Below are 20,623 nucleotides of genomic sequence, written 5' to 3' on the forward strand. Positions count from 1 at the left end.
AGCCTATATTATGCAAAATCTCTGGAGTGGGTCCTCAAGCCACCAGCTTCTATCTCAGAGCCACAAATGCTCATAACCGAACCATGGTCGACACCAAAAGAACTTTAAAGAATTGTGTAAATACTTGAAGGTGAGAAAATTGAATGTGATTGGGACTAACTGGAAAACTCTTTCAAAGGGTTGGCACATGAGTGATGGGCCAAATTGCCTCCTTTTGTGCTACAAGATTCTATAGTTCTAATGGCTTTATTATTTTATTATGCTCAACACACAAAGGAACCCTTCCTCCTACTGCCACCACCCCCCCACCCCGCCACCCCCCCCACCCCACCGCAGGCCCTCATTTTCCCCTTCCAATACTTTACACAAGATTATAGTGCAAATATCACTGGACTAAAAGCTTGAAAAGCAATGCAAAGAAAAGTTTCAGTTTCCATTCATTTTAGTTTAGTATTTATGCGACAGTAAAAGAAAAATGAACAAAACAAGACAAACTCCCTTCAGTGTTGAAACTTCAGCTCTTCATTTCTTTCTTTGTGCTCTCGAGCTTGAACATTTGCAAACTTATTTTGCTGTGCACACAAGCGTTAAATTGAGTTTGCACTGTGGACCAATTTTCAGGGCTGTGCTTGCCTAGGAGCTAAGCTGCTGTACATGGGTAATTTCTGCACTCCAGCAATTGCATTAATTAGGGAATGTAAACAGCCACTTTGCCCATTACATGCAATTATACAGCTCGAGTGCAACTGTAAAAGTGTGAATCCTGTTTAAACCGAGTCTTTAAATGTGGGCTATTCACGCAATGGGATATATGCAGCATCAGGCAGAATTCTGTTGTTTTGGTAGTGAGACAAAGCAGGGGAAGTAGATTGATAAGAATAATGTATTACATAGAATTTAGAGCACAGAAACAGACCATTCGGCCAAATGGGTTTGTGCTGGAGTTTATACTCCACACAAACCTCCTACCACCCTACTTGACCTCATCCTATCAGCATAATTTTCTATTCCTTTCTCCCTTATGTATTTATCCAGCTTCCGCTGAAATGCATCTATGCTATTCGTCTCAACCACTATCCATGTGACAGTGTGTTCCACATTCTAACCACATTCCTGATAAAGAAGTTTTTCTTGAATTCCTTCTTGGATTTATTAGTGACTAATTTCTATATGTGACCCATAGTTTTGGACTTCCCCAGAAGTGGAAATGTCACCCCTGCATCTACCATATCAAATCCTTTCATAATATTAAAGAAGCAGGAGGAAAAGATTTTGGATAGAAATCAGTAAGCAGAAACCCCCACCACCAGCTGAGGCCGATTGCAGCACTCTCAGCCCTTGATGGAGTGAGATTATTAGTCTCAGCACAGGAAGGGAGTTGAATCTGTGATCTTTTCTGAACAGTTGCTTTGACACTCAACGCTGGCCGTACATACTGAACCATTTCTTAAACTAACAGGTTTTAAACCTCTTTTACATGAGAGCTGTTACATGTAATGACAGTGAAATGGCAAACAAATTAAATAATAATTTTGCCTCTGTGTTTACTAGGTGAATACAGAGGCAAAATAATTAATTAACAACTTAAATGCTGGACATGACTTTAGAAGAAGAGATCAGAAAACGATATAAAGATTTGAAATAGAAAGGGAATTGATAAACTAATCAAATTTAAGATAAAACCTCTGATCTGGATTAATTGTATCGACACATATTTTAAAAAAAAAGTAAGGGAAAGACGGCAGAGGCAGTATAACATATATGAGATAATTCATTAGAAATGGAAATAGTTTCAGAGGACTGGAAGACAGTGAATGTGATTCCTCTATTTAAAATGTTAAACAGAACAAGTCCAGGAAACAATAGACCAATTAGCTTCATGCCAGTGAGAGAAAAAGTAATGGATTCATAATAGAAAAACATCTTGAATTTGAAAAAAGTAGTACAGAGTAGTCAGCACAGATTTCAAAACGGATATTCATGCTTGACCAACCTTATTGATTTTTTTGAAGAAGTAACAGAAATGGTAGACAAGGGTAATGTAAGTAGATGTAATATATTTGGATTTTCAAAAGGCCTTCAGTAAGGCACCACATAGTAGTCTCATCACTAAGGTCAGAACAAGTGGAGTTGGGACAAGTAGCAGAATAGATAACAAGCTGGTTACAAAACAGCAAACGGAGAGTAACAGAAAATAGTTAGACAGATTGACAAAATGAATGCTCCACAAAGATCAGTGCACTGACCACTGCTGTTCACAATTTTATAAATGATTTGGATTTAGAATCGGAAGTACAATTTCAAATTTGTATAAGACAGCAAATTGGGGAGAATAGTTAATATAGAGGAGAAATACAAAAAAATACAGGAAGACGTAATAAACCTGCAGATTGGGTGTGCAATCGACAAATGAATTTATAAATAGCTAAGTGTGAGGCAGTACACTTTGGTAGGAAGAATAAGGAAGTCACATACTCCTTAGAAAATAAGTACCTAGATCATGTAGATGAGGAAAGGGATCTGGAGGGTCAAATACTCAAATTGCAAAGTAACAACAGGTTAATAAGGCCATTAAAATGGCAAACAAAGCACTGGGGCTAATCTCTAGAATAGAATTGGAAAACAGAGAGATTATGTTAAACTTGTATAGCACCTTGGTTAGAGTTTACCTGGAGTACTGTGAACAGTTTTGGTCTCCACATTATAAAAGGCATGATAGAGGCACTGAAGAAGGTGCAAAATTTACTAGGATATAGATACTGAGAGATTATACTTATCAGGAAAGATTAATGGCTGTGTTTTTGTTTTCTCTAGAAAGGAGAAGACTGAGGGGGTTAGCCGATAGACTACAGCTACTGATGGTGGAGTGATTAAAACCAGGGATGCGCAGGAAGTCAGAATTGGAGGAGTGCAGAGATTTTGGAGGGTTGGAAGAGACAGAGAGGTCAAGGCTATGGAGGGATTTGAAAACAAGGATGAGAAATTTTAAATTGAGGCATTGCTGGATACTAGAAATCTTCAAGATCACGAAAGGGTTTCATAGGGTAAACATAGATAAGATGTTTCTATTTGTCGGGGAGATTGGAGCCAGGGGCCATAAGTATAAGATAATCACTAATAAATCCAAGACAAAATTCAAGAGAAACTGCTTTAATCAAAGAGTGGTTAGAATGTGGAACTCATTACCATATTGACTGGATGGGGTGACTAGGATAGATGCATTTGGGATAGGAGGCAATATACTGGCATGGATTAAGGATTGGCTAACAGGCAGAAAACAGAGAGTAGGAATAACTGGATCATTCTTGCATTGGCAGGCTGTGACTAGTGGGGTATACAAAGATCAGTACTTGGGCCCCAGCTGCTCACAATATATATCAATGATCTGGATGTGGGGACCAAATGTAATATTTCCAAGTTCACGGATGATACAAAGCTAGGCGGGAATGTATGTTGTGAGGAAGATGTAAAGCGACTACAGGAGGATTTGGACAGACTTACTGAGTGGACAATAACATGGAAGATGGAATATAATGTGGAAAAATGTGAGGTTATCCACTTTGGTGGAATGAACAGATGTGCAGAGTATTTCCTGAATGGGAAGAGATTAGAAAGTGTAGATGCACAAAGGGACCTGGGTATCCTTGCCCATAAGTCACTGAAAGCTAACAAGAAGGTTCAGCAGGCAATTAGGAAGGCTAATGGAATGTTAGCCTTTATTGAAAGAGGATTTGAGTACAGGAGTAGTGAAGTCTTGCTTCAATTGTATAGAGGCTTGGTTAGACTGCACTTGGAGTACTGTGTGCAGTTTTGGCCTCCTTACCCCAGAAAGGATATTATTGCCATAAAGGGAGTGCAACAAAGTTTCACCAGACTTGTTCTGGGGCTGGCGGAACTGTCTTATGAAGAAAGATTGGGGAAATTCTAGAGTTCTGAAGAATGAGAGGTGATCTCACTGAAACCTGCAAAACACTTAAAGGAATAGACAGGGTAGATGCAGGTAAGATGTTTCCTCTGGTTGGGGAGTCTAGAACTAGGGGACACAATTTCAAAATAAGGGGGAAGCCACTTAGGACTGAGATGAAGAGAAATTTTACTCAGAGGGTTGTGAATCTTTGGAATTCTCTACCCCAGAGGGCAGTGGAAGCTCAGTCATTGAGTGTGTTTAAGGTAGAGATTGATAGATTTCAACAATAACATTATTGACAATTAACAATAACATAAAGGGTTATGGTGATAGTGTGGGTAAAAGCCATGATCGTATTGAATGGCTGAGCAGGCTCGATGGGCTGAATGGCTTTCTCCTGTTCCTATGTTCCTATTTAATGGGAAGCTAGATAGACAAATGAGGAGGAAAGGATTAAAAGGTAATGCTGATAAAATTTGATGAAGTAGGGTTGGAAGAGACTCATATTTAACTATGGGTATCGTGCAATCACAGAAACAGGCCATTTGGCCCACAAAGTCTACACCACTATTTATGCTCCGCACAAACCTCCACCCACTCCTCTTCATCTAACCTGAACAGAATATCCTTCTTTTTCTTTCTCCCTCAAGTGTTTATTTGACTTATCCTTAAATTCACTCATGTTATTTGCCTAAATTAATCCTTGTGGAAGCAAGTTCCACATTCTAACCACTCTCTGGGTACAGAATGTACTGTGTCATGTGTGTGAATTACCCACACTTTAAACTTAGCCAAACTGAGCATAAAGATCCAAAGTTTAACCTGTTTACTTCAGACTATGAAATTATTTAACACCTTTAATTAGCAGTGTTTACTTCTCTTTGAGACTGTCCTTAAAACCTACCTTTTTGACCAAGTTTTTGATCATCTCACCTAATATCTCCTTATGTGGTTCGATATCAATGTTTGTTTGATACCAGTCCTGTGAAGTGCCTTGGGACTTTTTACTAGGTTAAAGGGGCTTTGTAAATGCAAGTTGTTGTTTGAGTTCAGATAGTCTAGCTAAGCAGCTTAGGGTTGCCTGCATATAATAATAGTAAGCTTGTAGTGTTATGTATACAATTCAATACTGGTTGGCACCTAACTATGCTATATAAAGCCTAAAGTTAAGTTAAAGCTACTGAAGTATATATGTAGAGCATTTACGTAAGGTCCACAGCACAGAAGCAGGCCAGTTGGCACAATTGTCTGTCCTATGCTGATGTTTTTGCTCCACATGAGCCTCCTCCCAAACCTTCTTCATTAACCCCCAGCGTATCTTTCTATTCCTTATTTCCTTATGCTTATCTAGCCTCCCCTTAAATGCATCTCTGCTATTCACCTGAACTCTCCTTTTGGTGGTGTGCTGTCTGGGTAAAGAAGTTTCTCCTGTATATCTTATTGGATTTTATTACATTTATATATGGCTTCTAGTTCTGGTCTCCTCTGCAAATGGAAAAGTTTTCTCTACATCAAACCTGTCAAACCCTTGCATAGTTTTTCTCTTTTTCAAAAGAGTTCCATCCTGTTTATACTTGATATATTGCTCGAAGAAACACAGAACAATTTAATCCCTGAAATTTTACTTTGAAACCCATCTGAACTTTGTTGTTCTGGTTTATGATACCATCAGTACCCAGAGATTCCATTACAGTCATATATCTTATTAGTATCAAGTAATCTATATTTGTAATAGAAGTAGATTCATTTGCATTTTGACTTGGACAGATAATATGAAAGAGCCCTGTAATTGAAGATTTTAAACAGTAGGGAAATCACTGACTGAGCGCTACTCAATTTTCCGACCCTATAACAAAAGGGATATGTAAAGCTGCAGAGAGCTTTACTGTTAACTTTAAGATTTGAAAAATCTTGGTTAAAGCCCATGATGTCACTAACAAATGGTCATCCTGATGTTATTAAAATAGTTCCAGAGGTTGCAGAGGTCATTGTATTTTTCATTTGTCTTTTGTCTTGTAAAGCTTTCCAGAATAAATCTGGAAAAGCCCACTCCATGAATGACGGTAAAGATTTGTAGCTGGCGTATGGGTGTGCTCACTATTTATGTAGGAGTGTGCAACCTTTACAGTAATGGGCCATTGGCTTAATAATTGAGAAACATAAAGAAGTCATAAAGAAGGGAGAGAGAGTGACTGGATAGCAGGTTACTTTACATTTGCTGAATTGTAGATAGGGTCAGTGGACATTATGGTTGGTTCTTGCTGGAAATGTAATGATGCACACCATTATTAAAGCGCAAATCAGCCATCAAATTCAGGCAATTAAAAAAGATACACTGTGAATTGCAAATATCAAGAACTTCTAGTCAATTCATGCAGATATCGCAAAATACTTTTTAATGCAATGCCAATCAACCCCTCTGGCCTAAAAATTGAACAATATAAACTGTGGATTTTCTTTCTTTCAGGTATTAAATTGTCCTTGGAGATTTTAAAAATATTAAATTTACAATTTACATTATTTTTCCTTACTTCTACTTCTGTCTCTTTTTATTTCTCTCCTAATCCAACCTTTCTTTCCTTCTCTTTATTTCTCTTTCTGTACCTTATTTGACTCTAATTCAAATTGCCTTCTATTTCCCTCTCCGCCATTCCTTGGTTTCATTCTCAATATTTAGTGCATAGTGCCTTATTGCTTCTCACAAACATCTCACAGGCAGATCCTGACTTTTGACAATCTAAAACAGGTCACCCATTTTAAATCTCTCCCAATTTTTATTTACATTAAAGTTACCCATTTAATACTAATGCACAAAGTCAAGATCTACCTAACGGGAAGCAAAGTAAGGATAATTGGGTAATTTTCGGGTTGGCAAGCTGTAACTAGTGGAATGACACAGGGATCATTGCTGGACCCTCAACTATTTGAAATCTATATTAATGACTTGGATGAAGGGACCAAAAGTATGGTAGCTAAATTCACCAATGACACCAAGATAGGTAGGAAAGTAAGCTGTCAGGAGGAGGTAGAGAGTCTGTAAAGGGATGTAGATAGGTTAAGTGAGTGGGAAAAAAATTGGCAGTTAGAGTATAATGTGGGAAAATGTGAACTTGTCCACTTTGGCAGGGCGATTAGAAAAGCAGTATACTGTTTAAGTGGAGAGAGACTGCAGAACAAGGTGGTACAGAGGGATCTTGGTGTCCTGGTACATCGATCACAAAAGGTTCGTATGCAGGCACAGTAAGCAATTAGGAAGGCAAATGGAATGTTGGTGTTTATTGCAAAGGGAATGGAATATAAAAGTAGGGAAGTTTTACTACAGGACATTAGTGAGACCACATCTGGAGTACTGTGTACAGTTTTGGTCTCCTTATTTGAAAAAGGATATAATTGCATTGGATGCAGTTCAGAGAAGATTCACTCGATTCATTGCTGGAATGAAGGGTTTATCTTATGAAGAAAGGTTAAACAAGTTGGGCCTGTATCCATTGGAGTTTAAAAGGATGAGAGGCGATCTTATTGAAACATATAAGATCCTGAGGGGGCTTGATAGGGTGGATACTGGGAGGATGTTTCCTCTTTTGGGGAGAGCTAGGGGACACAGTTTAAGAATGAGAGGTCTCCCTTTTAAGACAGAGACTTTTTTTTCTCTGAGGTTCATTGGTATGTGTAATTCTCTTCCCCAGATAGCTGTGGAGGCTGGGTCATTGAATGTAATCAAGGCTGAATTTGATAAGATTTCTACATACAAACATGCGAACATATGAATTAGGAGCAGGGGTAGGCTACTTGGCCCCTGGAGTCTGCTCCACCATTCGATAAAATCATGGCTGATCGGATTGTAACCTCCCTTTACCCCCAATACCCTTTTACTCCCTTGCTTATCAAGAACCTATCCAGCTCTGCCTTAAAAATATTCAAAGACTCTGCTTCCACTGCCTTTTGAGGAACAGTTCCAAAGGCTCATGACCCTCTGAGAGAAAAAATGTTTCCTCATCTGCCTTAAATGAGCAATCCCTTTTAAACAGTGACCCCTAGTTCCAGATTCTCCCACAGGAGGAAACATCCTCTCTACATCCACCTTGTCAAGACCCCTCAGGGTCCTAAAGGTTTCAATCAAGTCACCTCTTACCCTTCTAAACTCCAGTGGATACAAATGTAGCCTGTCCAACCTTTCCTCATAAGACAACCCACCCATTCCTGATATTAGTCTAATAAACCTTCTCTGAACTGCTTCTAATGCATTTACATCTTTCCTTAAATATGGAGACCAATACTGTACACGATACTCCAGATGTGATCTCACCAGTGCACTGTACAACTGAAGCATAACCTCACTACTTTTGTATTCAATTACCCTCGCAATAAATAATAACATTCTATTTACTTTCCTAATTACTTGTCATACCTGCATGCTAGCCTTTTGTGATTCATGAACTAGGAATCTCAGAACTCTGCGATCTCTCACCATTTAGATAATATGCTTCTTTTTTATTCTTCCTGCCAAAATGGACAATTTAACATTTGCCCACATTGTACTCCATTTGCCAAATCTTTGCCCACTCACTTAACCTATCTATGTCCCTTTGTAGCCTCCTTATATCCTCTTCACAACTTACTTTCCTACCTATCTTTGTGTCATCAGCAAATGTAGCAACCATACCTTCAGTCCCTACATCCAAGTCATTTATATAAATTGTAAAAAGTTGAGGCCCCAGCACTGATCCCTGTGGCTTTTTGATTTTGTGGCTTTGTGGGTTGTTGATAGACAAGGGAGTCAAGGGTTATGAGGAGTAAACAGAAAAGTGGAATTGAGACCACAACCAGATCAGCCATGATCTTATCAAATGGCAGAGAAGAGTAGAGGGCCAAATGGCCTACTTCTCTTATGTCTTAGGTTCCAATTATATTTTAATGCAGTACCATTTTGTACTTAGTAAGATCCCACCATCAGCAATGAGACAAATGACCAGTTAATTTGTTTTTATGTTTTTTGAGGGAAGGTTCACTCATATACTGGCAGAACCCCATGTTCTTACTTAACTAGAACCACTGGAGGTTTAAAATCCACCTGAATCTCAGAAGGATGTGAACATCTCATCCAAAGCAAGACCATGGGATGGGGCTTAGAGCCACAACCTTTTGACTCAGAAGGCTGAGCAATTGAATGGTACAGAACACCTTATTCAGAAAAGACAGTCATAAGATGCAACATTCACACTTATTCATCCCTAAATTCAGGTAGGTCTATTTGCCCTATTTCAAAGTAGAGCAGTGGAGTTCTCCCTGATGCCTTTGTCAGCATGTATCCCTCAATCAACATTACTAAAAGCAGATTATCTGGTCATTGTCTCTTTCTTCTCTTTTGTAGAACCTTGCTGAGTGAAAATTGGTCGCTGTGTTTCCTACATTACAACAGTAACTACACCTCAATAATACTTAGTGCTTTGGAATGTCCTGAGGCGGTAAAAGGCACTATATAAATGAAAGGATTTCTTTCTTCCTTCTTGCACATGGACTCAAAGTCAGGAAGAATTGAAGGCAGTTTTGATATCTTGGACTTTTTCCAGTGTGTACATACGTAGGCCTGGTACTTAGAGACTGTAGCTTAGGTAATATCTGCTAATCCAATTACAGTACAAAGACTACATATATTAACCATTGGGAAGAGAGTGGGGCAAATTTAACTTTGACGTGGGAAAATTCAACATGAAGCAAAATCAGGTGAGTTTGTACAGCAAAGTATTACAAGATATTTACAGCACAGAACCAGACTACTCAACCCAACTGGTCCATGTTGGCTTCTGCTCCACACAAACCTCCTTCCACTCCTCTTCATGTAGCTCTACCAACAGACCCTTTTCATCCCTACTCTCTCCCGTGCTTAACTTGCTTCGATAGCATCTGTGCTGTTCACCTCTGTGACTCTATATGGTAATGAGTTCCACATTCTACCCACTCTCTGGGATTGGATTTATTAGTTACTATCTTACAGTTATGACCTTAGTTTTGGCCTCATCAATAAGTAGAAACATTTCCTCCATTTCTACCCTATCAAACATCTTAGCTAATTTTAAAGATGTCGATCAGGTCACTACTCAGCCTTCATTTTTCTCCAGAATAAAAACCCAGCTTGTTCTGCTGCCATTCCTAATCAATATCACCTTTCAGTTCTGGTGTCTGCCTTGTAGGAGGTCCTGTGGCACAATGGGTAGCATCCCTGCTCTGAGCTAGAAGCTCTGGGTTCAAGTCCTATCCCCAGATTTGATGGCCAAGGATGGTGCGTTTATATCATGGCCAAACAGGTTGAGTATCAACTTGTAAATCTTTCTAGCATATGCCAATGGCAGATGGTAAAAATGAGAGATTATTGATCAGCCATGTGATGCAAAGAAAATTGGATCCTCTACCATCAATATTTTTAGCTCCATACTACAACATGCATGTGAAAGTGCATGCTGTCACAGTAACTTGGACTCCTTGGCAGGCTTGTTGGCTCAGTTGGCTGGATGGTTGGTGTGGATCAGATTGGTGCCAACAGCATGGGGTTCAATCCCTGTTCCAGCTGGGGTGGATTTGGGACCTATCTCCTTACCCTACCTGTGGTGGAAGTAGTGGCATTATGAATCAGACCTGCCTTAAGACAGAGAAGTCAAGAAAAAGGTCTCATTGTGAATCTTTCTTTTACCTTCTCCAGTACCTCTATATCCCTTTCATAAATAGGGAGACCAGGACTCTGCACATTACTCCAAGTACTTCACCTAGATCTTTCAGTTTAACAAAACTTTACAACGCAATACATCTGTCGCCTACGGAACCAGACTGACCCCCTTAAAGATATGATGAGCTCTCTGTGTCCCATTGGCAGTTAAGACTTTACTCTTTCTGAGAGAACTCATGACTTGGACCAATGAGACAGAAAGAGAGTGTGACAGAAGAAACCATTCAGTCCATTTCTTTCACCAGTCCAGTTTTATCCAATGCCTGGGGTCAGTTATCCGGATATTCACTGGAAACCAAACAGACTGTTCTGTAAAATCCGCAATTAAAACCTGATACAAACAGGCGAAAAAATCCAGAAACATCATTGCAAATATAGAAATTTATCTGTACAGAACTGCAGGGGAGAAGGGGGATATTTACTAGTAAATATTACTGTACAATGCAAGGTGTGAGCGGTGTGTGAGCTACAATTATACGGCACAGTCTAGTCACAGTGTACATTGTACAACGAACAATGCCCCATGTATACTACAGTGAGTCACAGTCACAGGACAGAGTCATGCGATAAATAACATCCAATATTCCAAGGCTTCTGGGTGTCCTTTATATATGTATATATCTTATATATATAATTTTAAAAAAGAAATCCTTTGTACAGGTTTTAGACTTCAGTTTTGAGGGTTTTGGTGCACAGACTTGTGAGGGAGATTAAAGTTTTTAAGAACAGTAGAGTTGGTCAGGTTAAAAACAGCAGCTGTAAAGTTTTTGTTTGATTGGTTCTTTTGGTCCGATTACTTTCAATATCTCAAGGGCTCAAGATTTGTGCTGATTGGAGACACCCTTCCAGTAATCGAGGATATCGTGCAGGTCCTCATTCTTGGCAAACTGCACTTTTTTCCTCAGAGCATGTCCCGCCGCCATGTACTCTTCCTCTCTCTCTTTGTGCCTCTTCTTGTGCAATCTGAAGCGTTCCCAGATGCCCAGAGGCGGCTTGCTACTATACTCCGGGCTGGATGAGTAGCTGAGGTTATGGTACTGAGGTGAGAGCTGCGAGTATGCCATATCCCGCCGGGGCCGGCTAAGCGGCTCCAGGATGGAAGGCTTGCTGCGGCCGCTCGGTCCCTCTGACAGTGGCTGATCATCCTGGCGCCGACCCGGATAGGAGTGGCGGTGCTCGCTGCGCTGCTGTGCCCGTGGGACTGCGGCCGGGCTGCTGGCCGCAATCGGAGATGCCTTCTCGATGTACTGGGCCTCAGACCTGCAGGCGTGCCCTGGCACCGAGGTATCGGAGTGGAAGGACCTGGGACTTCTTGCGGAGCCACTGGAGGAGGTGCTGGGGCGTTTAGGGGTCGCTTCGATACTGCTATGCCTCTGCAGTGGATGGTAACTCTCCTTAGAAGTGGGGGACAAGAACCCAGGCTTGCCCTGCGGTTGCTCGGTGATCATTAGCACCTGGGGGTCCACTGAAGCCATGGCCCCAACCTTACCTCCTTGGAAAGAGCCAGTCTCTGATTTCAGTGCATCTATGCAATTATTGATGATCTGATTCACCTTATCCACTTCTTTGGCAATGGTCGAGATCTCTGCAGCAGAATTCCGGCCCTGCCCACCTCCTTCTACGTCCCTCCGATCAGAAGACTCCCCCGTTCTCACCTCAATATAGTTGCCCTTGGTGGTTTTAGGTGTCTCGCTCAACTCCTGAAGCTTATGTGACTCTGTGTCCCCTGGTGATGGAAGGAAAGGCATCCTGGGTGCGGCTTCGCAAGGCGGCACTGGTTTCTGGACTAACTGGGAGATGGTGCTGGCTTCCACCTCCGCCCCATACTTCAGCTCAATGATAGTCTTCGTCATGCTGCCAGGCTTTTTGTGCTTTACCTCTTGTTGTCTCTTCTTGCGCAGACAGTAATACACCAGCCCCAGCACTATGACCATCCCAAAAAGGCAGCCAAGAATAGTCATGATGTAGTGTGTGGCAGTTGATGGTGGCGGTACTGTGCCTCTTGTCTTGTCGCTTCCTGTAGAAAACGTGACACAGGTTTGATTGTACCTTAAGGCATTCCGGATAGATGCCACGCAGTATGTGTAAGCAGTGTGGGGCTGGAGCCTGTCCAGCTTAATGACCTCTTGTTCTGTTTGCAACTTCTTTATGTCTGCATAAAAGCTGTTGTTGTATTGCACCAGAATGTACATTTTACTGAAAGGCCGGGGGATCTGCACTAACAAAGTGGCAGTTGTGTAGGTAACATGCTCTACCTTTATCACTGGTGCACGGGTTTCACGGGTAGGGGAATGGTAAGTTATAATGGGAGTGGGATCATCGCCTGAGGAGCAGTCTTCAGCTCCGCAAGGGCTGTCAGAGGTGGTGGTGGTCGGGGGCATCCGGGTAGGCATGAACTTGGGGTCAAAGCTGTAGGTGTCATCACAAGTTGAGACAAGCAAGCTGTAGGCGCTCTGTGTCTGGCTTTGGCTCAGCAAGGCGTGGCCTGCGTAACGAGATGGGGATTCACACTGCATCCGATCATAGCTCCTGGTGGTGTTGTTGAACTGCACCAGCCATTTCAGAAAGCCCAGCAAATTGCAGGAGCAGTAAAATGGGTTGCCATAGAGTTCACAAGTCGTGAGTTTGCCAAGACCAAGGAAGGTGGAACTTTCCAATGTTTGCAACCGATTCATGGACAGGTCGATGTTCATAATGTTGGGACATTCCCAAAAGGAATTGGGACTCACCACCTCAATTAGGTTGGCCTGGAGATAGAGATATTCTAGCCTGCCCAGTCCCCGCAGGATTCCTTCAGTGATGTTCCGGAGCTTATTGAATCCCAGTTGCAAAACACGCAGGTTGTACTGGGCAGAAAAGGCTCCATCCTCGATGTAGGAAATATCATTCTTGGTCAGATTGAGTTCTGTCAGGTTGCCAAACCTGTTCAGTGAGGAATACTGGACACTTTTGATCTTGTTCTCATTGAGCCGGAGGTCCACAATGGTGCTGTTGATGTGCTGAGGAATGGATTCGTATGGGGGTTGGTTTTGGCTGCAAATTGCCAGCCACACAAATCCCTTCTCTCCCTCAATGAGCCAGCAGTCACCATAAACTCCAGCAGCATTAAACAAGGAGGCTAGAGAGACCCAGAGTGTGAAACTGTGCAGAGCCATCCCCTTGTGCTCTCGGGGTTTGTGAGCAAAGAGCTGTCAATAGCACCCACCTCTACAACAAGTTGAGATATTTTGCAGGGCTCAGAGTACACTTTGTTTTTGAAATGCTAATTAATAAACTGAGGTGCAATTATTTGCTTGCTTCATGACATTTTCCTTGTCCATTTTTTCTCTACACACAGTTCTCTTTGAATTCTTGTGTGCACTGTGTCCCCATCTGCAGACATTCCTTGAGATAGTTTCAACAGCTTGTCTTGGTTTTCCTAAGAAGGGGAAGAAAAGACAATACAATAAGGCTGATTTGAGATTTTTTTTGATCATAATTACTTCCTATAAGAATTTGGTCCCCAAGTTAATCAGGCCCTTTTAATTGAAGTACCATAGGATCTATTTTGTTTTGGCTTCTGTGTGATATTCCAGGTGGTTGTAAATAGCTTGAAATTGTGGAAGTCTGACAAGTTTGTCATTTCAACAACATTTCCACAATTCTATGCCGCTTGAAAATCAGGAAACAGGAGGCACGGGTTTGGACAGTTCTATCCTACTGGAGCCTTCCAATTTTTTCCAATGAACTCATCATTGGGGGGAAATTGTAATATTGCCCTATTGGCCCAGATATGAAGTTCTCATATTTCTAACGAAGGAGTGGCTATATTAAAATTTGATCTGATAAGGGAGATTTACTATTATTTACCTGCCTTGAAACACCTAGCAGTTAGCTCTCCCGATGACTCAATGGATAAATTGATGTTATACAGATATAGACCAGGAAGTCTCAGCTTCAATACTAAGTTAGCTGATCTTAATCAAGAACTAGTTCCCGTACCCATAGGTTAAAGAGAGGAAAAAATATTAACCACGAACCTATTCACTATCGTCTCCTGGACAGTAGACATGGTAGATGTAAGGGCCTGTCTTAGCTGTGATATCTTCTATGGTCAAATTGCCTTGCTGAGGCTCAAGTAAGGAGCTGCACCACCCAAATGTGTGCTGTGCCTTAGTTGATAGCACTCTTCCTTCTGAAGGGTTCAAGTCCCACTCAGTGGGTGGAATTTAATTCCCCTCCTATAACGGGAGGCAGGGGCCCCATATAATCAAATGTAAAGATGCAAGATGGAGAACTCATCGCCTTCCCAACTCTCTCCAGTGAAGTTGGGATGGTGAAGGTTGAGGATGACCTCCATGCATGGAAGCCAAGTGGCCCTGTTGTGCCTCCGCACTTCTAGACGCTCCATCAATGTTGGCCATACCATCAGCTGCCTACGCCCTAAGCTCTGCAATTCCTTATCTAAATATCACCCCCTCTCTACTTCTCTTCCTTTAAGATGCTCCCTAAAACCTACAACCCAAACTGGTCACTAAGGGCCCCATCACCCTGCCCAGGGGGGTGGGGTGGGTGGATCTGGGGGTTTGGTGGGGTGCCCTCCTGATTGGGCACCTAGAGCCCCAGGGTGTGCTCCCTGGCAGTAAGTGCCAACCCCACTGTAAGAGCTCCCTTTGACCTCCACATCAACCTAAACCCCCCCCCCCCCCCCCCCCCACCCACCCCCCCCCCCCCCAACCCAGCAAACCCCTTCACCGGAGCCTGCCTGACTGGTCCCGGAGAGCCCGCCATCTCATCTCCCGGGGCCTTTTGCAGTAGCAGCAATGGCCACTGCTCCTGGTAGCATTGCTGGGATTGAAGAACTGTCAGTCCTTTGATTGGCAGGCAGTTTTTGGAGGAGTGTTCTTTGCCTTTAAACGTACTGAAGCACAGACAGCAGTCAGTAGACTATCTGATAGGCATTTAATCCCGTCGGGGCTCCCAGAAATGGCTGTAGCAAGATTGTCACAGGCTTTCTGAGGCCAAGCCATGGCCATTAAATTCAGCTGAGTTGAGCAAAAGTATCTAGGCTGAAACTCCAGTGCAGTACTGAGTGAGTGATGCACTGTTGGAGGTGTTGCTTTTTGGAAGTGATGTAAAAGATCCATGCACACTTCTTTGAAGAAGAGCAGGTAAATTCTCCCTTATATTCTGACCAAGATTTATCCTTCAACCAATACCTAAAAACAAATTATCTGGTCATTTACTGTTTGTACACAAATTGGCTGCTTTGTTTCCAAATGAAAATAGTGACTGCACTTCAAAAGTACTTCATTGGCTGCAAAGTGCTTTGGAACATCCTGAGGCTATGAAAGGTGCGATATGCAAGTTCTTGCTTTCTTTCTTAACTGTTGAATCAATTGTACTTTTTGCACTCATTGTTAGAATTCTGGAACTATCAATTCTCATTTCAATCTTAGCACTATAAATAGCAGAAATTCTCCCCAGTGGCCAGGCCAATAATTATTTCTTTATCCCTGAACACCTAAAATAGATTATGTGGATCTTTCTGTGCGCAACTGGCTACCATGTTTCCTATGTTATAGCAGTTGCTATACTTCAAAAATACGTCAGAGGCTTTGAAGCACTTTAGGATGTCCTGAGGTCATGAAGGGAGCTATATAAATGCAAGTCTTTTTTCTTCCAAGGGTCAGGACTAGATCACATGAATATAATTTATAACTGCTGCATACAGTTTTCAATCAGTTTGAATTAGTCCAGTTTGGAATGGGGGGAATTACCTCTTCTAAACTGAGTGACAGAAAATACCCACAATCCACTTCAGATTCCTAATTTATTGCTGGGTTGGGCAATAACCAAATGCATTGGGGTGAAGGAGAGGAGTGGAATCTCAGAATTAGTTCCAGTAATAAAAATTGTCCTGCACTTGTGTACATAAGCATTTCCTTTGTGCTCCCTCATCACTTCAGTAATAAAAACAACTTGCATTTATGTGGCCTCTTCAACATTGTAAAACACCCCAAGGTGCCTCACAGAAGCATTATCATAACAGGATAGTCACATAAATAGATATTAGGACAGGTGACTAAAAGTTTGGTCAAAGACAGAGGTTTTAGGGAGCATCTTAAAGGAGAAGGTGTAGAGAGGGGAAGATGTTTAGGGAAGGAATTCCAGAACTTAGGGCTTAGGCAGCTCATGGCCCAGGCAACATCGATGGAACATTTAAAATTGCAGATGCACAAGAAGTCAGTATTGGACAAGCGTAAAGATCTCAAGACGGTTGTAGTGCTGGGGGAGGTTACAAAGATAGGAAGGAGCAAAGCCATATTTGAAAACAAGGATGAAAATTTTAATGTCATGGTGTTGCCAGACCAGGAGCCAATAGAGGTAAGTGCACACAGGGTGATGGGTGAATAAGATTTAATGCAGGTTAGGATATGGACATACCATTGATTTTATCAGAAGTGAAGCCAGAAACCATTGACAGATCTCAATCCTGTAATTCTTTCCACTTTCTTTTTTTTTAAGAATTAACTTTGGTGAGAAATGAGTGACTATATAAACTATGAATTTACTCATAAATTTACTGGGTGTTCTATTGAGATTGGTTTATAAAGCCGTGGAATGAAACTGGAAGGAGTGAGTGGCTATGGTGAAAAGAAAACTAGGCATGTGGGAGCGCAGGTCCCTGTCCATTGTGGATAAGAACCTGGTCATCAGGTGTGAGGCACTCTCGGTGTTGCTGTACAAGACGCAGGTCTGGCCATTCCTCACTCTTGCACTGTGGCAATCACCTGCGCCATCTTTCTCTTTATCTGGAGGTTGAAAATGGATCGTGTTCGCAGGCACACAATGAACAAACCTCTAGATAAAGGTGGAAAAATCATGCCCAGCATCACCCTCATACTGATGGCCACCTTTGTGTGCGGCTGCATCAAGCTGTGTGTAGACCCTCAGGATGCAAACACCAAGTGTCACTCCATGCTGAGGTTCTACCTGTCCCCAGTGTTGCGAAGGATGGGTCTGGCCACGCTGCTGTGGAACGCTCCAAGTAGTTGGACTGTGCCATACTACCTGTCCCTTGTGGAAAAATTTATGCAGAGAAACACCTTTGACCACAAGTCCATCAGGCAGTGGTCGGTCCTAGAGGCCCTGCGGGAAAAGGAGATGGTGGATCCTATCGGATGGTTCCCCAAGCAGACTGTCAAAGTCATTTGGCAGAGTGCCTCATTGCCAGAACTTTCCAACAAGCACCAAGACGTAGCTTGGCTGGTGGTGAGAAAGGCTCTGCCCGTCAGATCCTTCCTAAATGCCAGGAGTCTCACCGCCTCTGCACGCTGCCCTCGAGGTGGCTGTGGTGGGGAAGAGACTGTTGTTCTCCTCCTTCTGGAATGTGCCTTTGCAAGGAAGGTTTGGAAAGAGATGCAGTGGTTTTTGTCGAGGTTTATCCCGAGCAGTTCTGTGACACAGGATTCCGTGCTCTGTGGGCTGTTCCCAGGGACACACATTGAGACAAACATCAGCTGCAGCTGGAGGATCATCAACTCGGTGAAAGACGCTCATTGGTCTGCCCAAAACTCGTTGGTCTTCCAGTGCAAAGAGTTGTCCCCCACCGAGTGTTGCAGACTGGCACATTCCAAGGTCCAGGACTACGTGCTGAGGGACGCACTAAAGTTTGGGGCAGCCGCTGCAAAGGTGCAATGGGGAAAGGTTGCTGGCTAAGACCTTTCTGCCATAGTGCACTGAGGAGCTGGGAATTGCTTAGACCCCTTGGGCTGTATGATTCACATTGAAGGTATGCAGTGAATACTACATGTATCACGATTATATTGAAGCACCTCAGAGTGCAACATGATCTATGTCGATAACTTGAATACCATTGCACTGTCTGACTGACTGTAATGACCATGCTGAAATGTCTGTAATGTTCATTGACTGTATTGAGGCACCTCATGATCTACGTGGAAAACTGGTATATGATTGCACTTTTGATGATAGCCATTTTGAAATGTTTTGTAATGCTCTTTCAGATATTTTATGAATAAAGTATATTTTTCCAAAAAAAAGTGGAATGATTGAAACCATCTTCCCCTGAGCATCCATCAATCTACAATCACGACAGCAAACACCTCTCATATTCTCCATTTTGTACTGTGTAAATGAAGATGGCAGTTTTAATCGGATGTAATGTTTCATCAGTTGGCCCATTTTATTTTATTCTGTACTGCAAGCTAGACTCATAGACATCTACAGCACAGAAAGAGGCCATTCAGCCTATCGTGTCCGCACCAGTCATCAAAGATCTGGCTACACTAATCCCATATTCCAGCGCTTGGCCCATAGCCCTGGAGGCTGTGGCAACGCAAGTGAATATCTAAATACTCCTTAAGAGAGCTGGACTTTGTTTCTGGATGGGGCAGAGATCACCCTGTACCTAAGGTAGGTGTTACATTACCATTAATCAGGGCCAGAGTGATGATCTCGACCAGTTTCAATTTCCTAAGAGGGCTTGTGAGGAATTTCCCAGAATTTTCTTCTTGCCAAATTGGTCTGGGGTTTTAAATCTATTTTCTCACCTGTCCCAGGAAAACACGGACCAGAATTTTCACGTCGGCATACGGGGGCAGGCCCAGCACGCCAATGTGTAAAATGACATGCAGTGACGTCAGGCGTGCGCAGGTTTGCATAGATAGTGCCCTACTGGCCATGTGTCATACTGGGCGAGCCTTAATTGGCCCGCCCATGTCAAATGGCAGTGTGGCGACGATCATGGGCAATGACCAGCCCCGTGCCTGCTCCTGACCGGCCTGCCCAACATGGGGAAATTCTCCCCATGGTTTCCGGGTTAGGTGCAGGGTGTATATATTGTGATGCACAAGGCATCACACCTGTGTGGGATTGGTAGATGGACCAGAGTCACTTTTCCTGTCTGTCATTATTCATATGTTCGTAAGGTTTGGGTGGGGCATTGAGAGGCACTCAACAGCCTCCCTGACAGTCTTGGCAGAATTTTACGGCCCCGTCCCCACCGCGATGGGGCTGTAAAATGCAGCAAGCCGTTCAAAACTCCACTGACTATGGCGGGACCATAAAATCCCGTTGGTGGAATGCGCTGTAAAATTCCGCTCTCTGTTTCCAAAGGCATTGCTAATGACTGTGCAACAGAACTTTATAGCTGGGGGCCAATATTTGATTGGGGTGAATCACAGGGACACACACTATCTCTTCTGGATTATGTGTATACATTTTTATATTCAATCTTGGGATGTAGGCACTGGCAAAATGGCAACAATTGCCAGCATTTATTGCTCATCCACAGTTGAGAAGGTGGTGGTGCGCCTTCTTCTTGAGCAGCTGCAGTCCATGTGGTGAAGGTGCTCCCAGAATGCTGTCAGATAGATAGAGAGTTCCAGGAGTTTGGTCCAGAGAAAGTGAAGAAACGGCCGATACATGTCCAAGTCGGCATGATGTGTGATTTGAAAAGAAAGAAAGACTTGCATTTATGTTGTGCCTTTCCTGATCACCAGACATCCCAAAGCGCTTTACAGTGTTTGGAGGGAAGTTGGAAGTGGCTGTGTTCTCATTCAACTGCTACAATTGTCCTTCTTGGTGGTAGAGGTTTGGGAAGTGCTGCCAAGGAAGTTTTGCGAGTTGCTGCTGTGCCTCTAGTATATGGTGCGCACTGCTGCCACTCTGCGCTGGTAATGGAGGGAATGGATGTTTAAGCATAATGAACTGGTGGTTGGAATATTCTTATATTTTAGCCTTGGGTGCCCTCAGATTAGATGTGGAATGAGTCAAAGCAAAGGTTAAGCCCTCCTCTACTGCTTTGCGTAACCTACTGTTAGCAATGTAATTGTTTAGCCAACCACTAGGAGGCCCCTGAGTGCCACTTCCTCTCTTCTGAAGGCTGAGTTCCCTATCAGAGCAGTAGGGCTAGGATCAAAACTGTTGGCATTTGGTGGCAAGTCATTGGGGGCAGTAACCAGCTGACTCATCTTGCTTCTGTATTCCAG

General features: G+C 42.7%; 1 protein-coding gene across 1 annotated transcript; it reads right to left on the minus strand.

The window, feature by feature from the left end:
- Window positions 1–11,018: 11,018 nt before the first annotated feature.
- Window positions 11,019–13,783, minus strand: LOC144690290 (protein ELFN1-like). The gene has a single exon (XM_078557646.1). It carries the CDS (start codon window positions 13,781–13,783, stop codon window positions 11,444–11,446), a length of 2,340 nt encoding a protein of 779 aa, XP_078413772.1. The 3' UTR covers window positions 11,019–11,443.
- Between the last annotated feature and the right edge of the window lie 6,840 nt (window positions 13,784–20,623).

This window comes from Cetorhinus maximus, chromosome 15 (genome assembly GCF_964194155.1).
Source record: "Cetorhinus maximus chromosome 15, sCetMax3.hap1.1, whole genome shotgun sequence".
Classification (NCBI taxonomy): domain Eukaryota; kingdom Metazoa; phylum Chordata; class Chondrichthyes; order Lamniformes; family Cetorhinidae; genus Cetorhinus; species Cetorhinus maximus.

Coding starts and splice junctions, on each gene's coding strand:
- LOC144690290 (XM_078557646.1), bottom strand. CDS start 13,783: ATGGCTCTGCACAGTTTCACACTCTGGGTCTCTCTAGCCTCCTTGTTT.